General features: G+C 37.4%; 1 protein-coding gene across 1 annotated transcript in view; it reads right to left on the bottom strand.

Annotated features, from left to right (window-relative positions):
- Positions 1–2,195: 2,195 nt before the first annotated feature.
- Positions 2,196–8,512, bottom strand: part of MZT1 (mitotic spindle organizing protein 1) — a 15,281-nt gene continuing 8,964 nt past the window's right edge. Inside the window, exon 3 of the mRNA XM_010832001.1 lies at positions 2,196–4,003. Within this exon, the coding sequence (XP_010830303.1) occupies positions 3,980–4,003 (24 nt within the window). The 3' untranslated portion in view covers positions 2,196–3,979. The remainder of the gene's footprint in view (positions 4,004–8,512) is intronic.

The following is an 8,512-nucleotide window of genomic DNA, read 5'->3' as shown; positions in this document are numbered from 1 at the left end:
TGCAGGAGACCCCAGTTCAATTCCTGGGTTGGCAAGATCCCTTGGAGAAGGGATAGGCTACCCACTCCAGTATTCTTGGGCTTCCCTGGCGGCTCAGACATTAAAAAATCCACTTGCAATGCGGCAGGTAGACCTGGGTTCCATCCCTGGGTTGGGAAGATCCCCTGGAGCAAGGCATGGCGACTCACTCCAGTATTCTTGCCTGGAGAATCCCCATGGACAGAGGAGCCCGGCGGGCTACCGTCCATAGGGTCACAAGTGTCAGACACGACTGAGCCACTAAGCACAGCAGTGATTCAAGTGATGAAGTCTTTAGAAAAGCAAATCCATCTTCTACTTGTTATGCAAATAAAACCCAACTCCATTTGCATGGAGTTTGTGTAAATATACTTTCCACTGGTAAATATCAAAGCACTTTTATTCATCTATTTTTTTTCTGCGAGGTCTTTATCCAGTGGGTTACCATCTTGGTTTCTCAGCAATACTGTCCACTTGGCTCTTCAACCTGCCTGCATGTAAATGGTTCAACAATTTCTATTCCTTTATATGGGTCTCAGTACTAGTGAAATACACACTTCTGTCTCATAAAAGCCCTTTCCCAAAGATTCCTCTTAACTTAAATGATATTAAATCATACCAGTCTTTAAAACCACAGGGACTATGTACTGGGAACTATCACCAACCAAAACGATTCTTTCGGATTCAGGTTTCTCAGATGGCTGGCTATTTTCAGCTGAGTTCCTAAGCAGGACTCAACATGTTCACCAACATGGGATAAGGCAGCCATCAAGGCTTTGCTTAAAAAAAAAAAAAAGCATATTTTATCTTTCCAGTTTGTTTAGCTTTGCTTTAGATTAACTACAATGGTTTGTCGATAACAGGCACTTTTATATTTATTCCTTTATTAGTCTGTTACAGTTGCCATAAAAAAGTACTACCGACTGGGTGGCTTAAACAGACATTTCCTCACAGTTCTGAAGGTTGGAAGTTCAAGATAAAGTTGTTGGGTGGCTTGTTGTCTTAAGCCCCTTTCCTCGGCTGGTAGACGGCCGCCTTCTCCATGTATCCTCACAGGGTTTTTTCTGTGCACACGCAGCCCTGGTGTCAGTGTGTGTCCGTACAGGATTAGCAGTCAGCTTGGGTTAGTTCTCACCCTAAAGACCCATGTTTAACTTACTCACCTCTTTCAAGGCCCTTACCCTAATATTGGGGGCAGGAGGAGAAGGGGACGACAGAGGACGAGATGGCTGGATAGCATCACCGACTCAGTGGACATGAGTTTGAGTGAACTCTGGAAGTTGGTGATGGACAGGGAGGCCTGGTGTGCCGCGATTCATGGGGTCGCAAAGAGTCGGACACGACTGAGTGACTGAACTGAACTGAACCCTAAATATAATCACACTCTAGAGTAACTGGAGGTTACTGTTTCAACATCGGATTTAGAGAAACACAATTCAGCCCAAAGTTTCCTAACAGAGATCCCAACTGTCACTTAAACCATGACTAAAAAGATTTGGGCTCTATTGTTGAGGCAGGTGTTAAAAGTGAATATTTTTAATGTCACCGAACTGTACAAATGGTTAAAATGTGAAGTTTTATGTTGTGTACATTGTATTACAACAAAAAATGTGGCTAGTGTGAGACTAAACTTTTTAATTAGTTTAAATGTTTAAAAACATACAGTATGTTTGAAACATGGAAGTTTCATATTATCCACTATGGAAACCTCTTATTTCAAATACAGAAAAACAATTTCACATGTTGAAACGCCAACTTTGTTTTCAAGACAGGGTAAATGTTATAGCTATTGCCTTTTACTACCAGGGGAAAAGTATTCATTTTACTACCTCAAGCCTAATTTTAAACCGTAAATTATAAAGCCTATCATCTTTAAATAGTCTTCAACTACACATAACTTAAAAAGCATCCTCTGTCCCTGGGATTCTCCAGGCAAGAATTCTGGAGTGGGTTGCCATTTCCTTCTCCAATGCATGCACGCTAAGTCGCTTCAGTTGTGTCCAACTCTATGCAACCCTATGGAGAGCAGCCTACCAGGCTCCTCTGTCCACAGGATTCTCCAGGCAAGAATACTGGGGTGGGTTGCCATGTCCTTCTCCAAAAAAAGCATCTAAATATTTACCAAATACTTATAGAAACACAAGTTGAATTCACAGAAACAAACTTTAAATCAGAAGTACAGGCTGGTATCACCAAAATGGTTTTATTTCGGACACTGACAACACACCCAACAATGCAACTGTATCATTACTTTGTTTGGTTTCCTTAAGTATTACTTAAGTATGCATTGAAAATACACGTTTACATTTAAGAAATGTAACACATTAAAGTCCTCTGTAAACAGAACTCCTTCTCAATATATTTTCCGGCTTTGTTTCATACATAAATAACATAATCTACAAAGTTATAAATAAAACTATTAACTCTTATGACCTAAAAGTATATACAAATTTTGGAGCTTGACAAGAGTGTTTTCTTTCTGATTTTATATAAGTAACAACATGCAGTATTTGCAATGTTTTTTAATCATATAGATGACTTATCATCAAAACCTTTATTGTCTCCCAAACTGTTCTCCCTATAACAGATGTTCAGTGTACTTGGTAAAGATGCCACCATTCAAAAGTCAATGTGGTCGAAAGACTAGATTTTTAAAATAGAACAGAAGGTTGCTATTAGATATTATTAACCCTTATTAATATCACTTAAGTTTGTTTGAAGAACAAAATATGCTACCAGAGTATATGCCTGTACTATCATTTAACTGGAAAGCTAACACAATCTTAAAAGATCAGATTCAATTTGTAGTAGTCTTGGGAAAAAATAGTTCATGGAGATTCTGTTAGGAACAGAAACCATATTATCCTAAGTTTTCTAAACTTTATTTTGAACCATCACTTCAATTAGTTAAAACTTACAGGGTAAAAATAATGACACACAAAAATGATCTTAGAAAGGCATATTCAGAATTCCTGATGCAGAAAATGTGATTATTTTTTCTTTAATGACTGGAAATCTTTATTCCTTCAGAAAATAGTAACATTATTTATTGAATGTCACCACCTGTTTGGTGGTTTACTAGATAACCACTCAAGGTATTTTATTAAATAAGCACTCAAATTATTTTTATTAAACAAAAGTAAAAAGACTTTTCATGTTGGAATTGTTTCGTTATGAATTAAAAACTTAGAAAAACATTCTCAATTAATATCTTCCCTAAATTTAAATGAATCAAATGACAAATAATACTAAGCTAAGCACTGTCATTACCTTTAAAATCTAAGTTTTCTGAAAGTTTTACTTTTCAATCAATATTAATATGATCTGGGTCACACTATTAACTGCCACTCAAACTTTATGTTTAAAAAAGAAATATTTTTTGTTAAAGAGCAGATTAACAACACGTTTTCCATGTTCTTATAAAAAACAAGATTCTGATATGCATAATGAATCTAAATCAAAAATCCATACATGGTAGCGGAAATTCTGTCAACTTTCAGCCTAATACAACATAAATCCACAGTTATTTTGCATAAACAATTCAAAATTTAAGTTTATAATGGAAATGTCAACAAGTCTTAACTACAACATTACTGCTGATGGGTTCCACTATAGTTCACCCAGGCACAGCAGATGTGCACATCTGATGGACAGACTGCTTAGAAAATTAAAGCTATCAGAGCTATAAATTAGGAATACATAAATATGAACACAACAATGCCAAAGCATTAGAGCAGTTAAAGAAAAAAAAAAAAAAAAGATGTGATGTAAACACAACTGATAGTTTTCTCTGTAAGCCACTTTCCACTGATTTATAAAACTATGGTTTTATAATTCTTTTAAAAAAGACAATGTTTCCACATTGCTACATGCAGTGATTTCATTGTGTGTTCTTGACTACAATGCAATCTTCAATCTTCTTACACAGCTTGACATAGCCCATCAGGATTTCTTCAGAAAGTCAGCTTGTCATATTTTCAGCAGCCTAGAACAAGAAAGTATGATTCAGTATAACAAAATAATGGGGGGGGAAAAAAAACACCATGGAAATAAATTTGTCAATACTGCATTGCTGTTAACAAACAACTCTTCCCCCATATATAGCAATGCACCTTTATCAGCATGATGCAGTAGTCTTCACTTTTTGCAGTACATTATTAGAACCACCATTTGGACTGATTGCTAGGCTAACAGTAGAAAATTATTGTGTTTGTGCTCAGTCACTCAGTTGTGTCCAACTTTTTGTGACCCCACGGACTGCAGCCCGCCAAGCTCCGTCCATGGAATTTTCCAGGCACGAGTACTGGAGTGGGCTGCCACTTCCCACTCCAGAGTCTTTTCAACCCAGGGACTGAACCTGCGTCTCTTGAGTCTCCTGCACCGGTGGGTGAAGTTTTCACCACTGCACCACGTGCGAAGTCCAAACTGCTACATAATCTTAAACAACAGTTGATATAAAATAAAGCAAACGCTACTTGAAAAATTAACTTATGGAAGTCCTCATCCACAGTCTTTATTAGTTTGCTTCTGTATGTTTCGTTACAGTGCGAAAGGGAATTAAGAATGAAAAAGATCTTTCTGTTATGCTGTAACGCAAAGGAAAAAAAAAAGGCAAAAGAGGAATAGTGAATACATGGCTAATACAGCTTTACCTAAACCACCATCCATTACCCTTTCCCTGATTATTCTGTAGACATTTCCAGACACCATTATCATTCATCAGAAAATTATTTTATATGCATTTCTAAAAGATAGGATTTAAACAGACAATTTGTCAAGGCCAAATATGGAAATATTGAATTTAAGTAAGTTTAATCTTAGAAGTACATGGTAAACTCAATTCATTTACATTTAAACCTCCTAATTAAAACTTGTTTTTTAATATTCAGTCTAAGTTAAGAGGTCCTTCAAGGAAATTCCTTAAGACACTGGGAAAGTTGTAGATAACTAAATATAAAACATTCTTGTCAACAGAACCTCCCATGTTTTTCTATATAGCTGGTTGTTCATCTTTCTCTTCTTGGGTTTACTATTAACAAGAATTAGAACCTGATCCCATTTTCATACTAATTTTAGAGGTTCCCCTCCAAGACACAATGCAACATGTCTTTTCATTTGAATTAGGCAAGCCGTCAACCTTGTAGAGCATTCATGTTAAACGTGTGCAGAACTACTTTCCAGTTGAAAGGAAGACAGCAATGGCATTCTAGAAACTCATACAGTTTCCGGACAGTCATTAAAGACTCCAAAAGTGTAGACACAGAGGTCCTTGGGAAAACCCACATTAGAAGTCTTCTCTCCAAACTTTCCATTGCCCAAGTTTACTCCTTCCTTTGTGAGGATGGGTGGGGACATGGGACTTCCTTCATCCCTCATTTCTCTGCCAACTACACATTCTATAGTGCCAATGTCCTCATGCTGCAGTGAGGAGATACATCACGTACTCTAAGATATCAGTGACAGTACAGGACAGCTTCAAAAGAAAACACAAGGCTTAGTGTGTCTGAAGTCACCGAGAGTGTATAATTCAAGGTACCATGGCAAGAAAGTAGAAAATATGGGAAAATGAGTTTTGCCCACAATTTCTGAAACCAGAATTTATAAATGACTCCCAACATATAAATACTAGCACTGAGGAGACAACGTAAAAATTTAGTGTTGATAAAGTAACATTCATAAAAATAAAGTCTTATTTTTAAAAGAAACACACGTGATTAACAATTCTACTTATGCTGTGGCAAATAAACATAAGGCAATCTGTCTACCACTGTTAAGAAATTCATCTATCTGGGTGACACACAACTACTGCTTTTACTATAATACACACACACATACATGGATACATATAAAATACAACACCTATATACAAATCTAAAAGATTTGAAAGAGAAAAAATAATTAGTAAAATTATTATAATTTTCTTCATATTTAACAACAGAGGAAAAAACTCTGTTTCAGATCAACAATTTCTTGCAACATTTCATCACATCCTTGATTTATATTGTACATGGTCTAAAACAGAGATGAGTACCATAAAATTAAATTCTAATCACTAGGATTTCTAGGTAAAGATAATACAATGCAGCAAGAGGAGTTTCTCCTTACTCTATTTATCACACTAAGAGAAATAAACAAAAAATATGCGGAAAAAAATTCATAAGCAGCAACCACACTAAAGAGAGAACCTATGCATATTAAGGCAGTAAGGCTGGGGCAGGGTAAGGCGGTCAAGAGAAGACAGGTGTGGCTGAGTGCAGTTCTGAACTAACCAGCTCCCAACCTAGACCCAGCAGGAGCAGTTAGGAGACAGCAGACTTTGATCTGGAGAGAATCAACCTGAGGAAGTTTATTCATTTGTAATTCAATGAGATTAACTATAATATTTTTGTTTTCAAAGTAGCATGAGACCAGCTGCTACTGCTAAGTCACTTCAGTCGTGTCCGACTCTGTGCGACCCCATAGACGGCAGCCCACAAGGCTCCCCCATCCCTGGGATTCTCCAGGCAAGAACACTGGAGTGGGTTGCCATTTCCTTCTCCAATGCATGAAAGTGAAAAGTGAAAGTGAAGTCGCTCAGTTGTATCCGACTCTTAGCGACCCCATGGACTGCAGCCTACCAGGCTTCTCCGTCCATAGGATTTTCCAGGCAAAAGTACTGGAGTGGGGTGCCATTGCCTTCTCCGTTGAGACCAGCTAGGATGATGTTAACCAAATATTATCAGGGGTTATCTACTGGTGATCTTGAATGATTTTTGTTTCCTTCTTTGTATTTTCTGATCTAAATATTTAAAAATTACCTACATGTATTACTTTTATACAACTTAAACAGGTTTCAAAAATTACTTTCAAGAAAAAGTTCTAATGAACATTTCTTCTTTACTGGAAACTTTTCACGATCTCTTCCCCTACCTAGTTTTAGAAAGAGTCAGGTATACCAATTTTAGATTATGGGAGAAATGTGTTTTTAAGAGGCTTTGTGTGTGTATGAGACTGATTTTCCATGCAAATGGGCAACACTTTCTGATTTTTGTTCAACTTAATTGTAGTAAGTCCCCTACATGCAAATGAGTTCTTTTCTGAGAGTGTCCAGTTTGTTCCTAAGTCCAACAAAGTTAGCCTAGGTACCCAACCGACACAATATAGTACTGTACTATAGGTTTACAATAGTATTATTATAACTGTATTTTAGGTTTATAATACTTTTCACACAAATAATACATAAAAAACAAACACAAAAAATAAAGAAACATTTTGAATCTAACAGTGCAGCACCTTGGAAAGTACAGGACAAGGGCTGGCATATAGGGAATGGCATCGAGTGGACAGGCAAGAAGAGTTACTTATGGTGAGGGAGAGGATGTGGGAGATGGTAGAGCTGAAGGATGGTCAGCAACAGGAGGCAGAGGGCAAGCTGCAATTTCACTCACACCTGACGTTCACAACTTGAAAGTTTGCTATGTAGGGGAGTTACTGTATTGACTTTGCCTTCAGAGTTCATTATAATCCACTGGATGTGGAATAACCGGTACACCAAAGCTGAAAAAGTTACGTTAAACAGGCACTTCTGAATCTCCTAATATCTTGGTTTTTATTCTAAGAAGCTATGTTGTCTGCCCCCAACCTTTCCAGCTAGGTTACTTGTCTCCAGTTCCTTCACATCAGTCAATCTGCATTAATACAAAAATCTCTTGTTATTCTGCCTCCCTATTCTCTTTCAAACTCCAGCACAGCTGAATAAAAATTTTGTGATTGTGGAAGATGTACATTAAATAAATCCTCTCCCACTGAAATTTCAGAAATTTACTAATAAAAGGCTACGATACCTCTTATTTTTAAAAACAGGGTTATGAGACAGTATTAAGCCAGGGAAGGTACTTGGGCTCCAGTCCACTGGTTTGGTTCTAATCATTTCATGCTTTTTTAAACAGCAGGCTCAGATATTTTTTAGAACTTACTGTAGGCAGAAACTTAGCAGTTAACAACTCTGACGTCAGAAGGTCTGAGCTCAAATCCTAGCTCAACCACTTAACTGTAAGTCTTGGAAGAAGTGAGTTAGCCACCACAGCTTCAGTTTCCTTAGGGGTAAACTCTTACTAGTGGTCGTAGTAAACATCCTTGCATTGACTACAAAGGAAACAATGCATCGAGAGCCCTTAGTGCAGAGTTTAGCAAAAGTAGAGTAAATACTAGCTGTTCTTACTGTGTTACGTAGTTATTTTTCTTTCTCTCATATGAAAGCAACAGTTGTTGAGTTAAAAAAGAAATAGAAATTGCTAGACAACACGGGGAGCTCAACTTGGTGCTCTGTGATGGGGTGGGAGGTGGGTGGGAGGTTCAAGAGGAAGGGGACTTGTGTCCTGTATATTGTCACCCTGTTTATTTATGTGCAGAGTACATCATGAGAAATGCTGGGCTGGAGGAAGCACAAGCTGGAATCAAGATTGCCAGGAGAAATATCAATAACCTCAGATATGCAGATGGACACTACCCTTAT

Source organism: Bison bison, unplaced genomic scaffold (genome assembly GCF_000754665.1).
Source record: "Bison bison bison isolate TAMUID 2011002044 unplaced genomic scaffold, Bison_UMD1.0 scf7180017860360, whole genome shotgun sequence".
NCBI classification, from domain to species: Eukaryota; Metazoa; Chordata; class Mammalia; order Artiodactyla; family Bovidae; genus Bison; species Bison bison.
The sequence above is the reverse complement of the archived record's forward strand: the minus strand, read 5'-3'. Positions and strand labels throughout refer to the sequence as shown.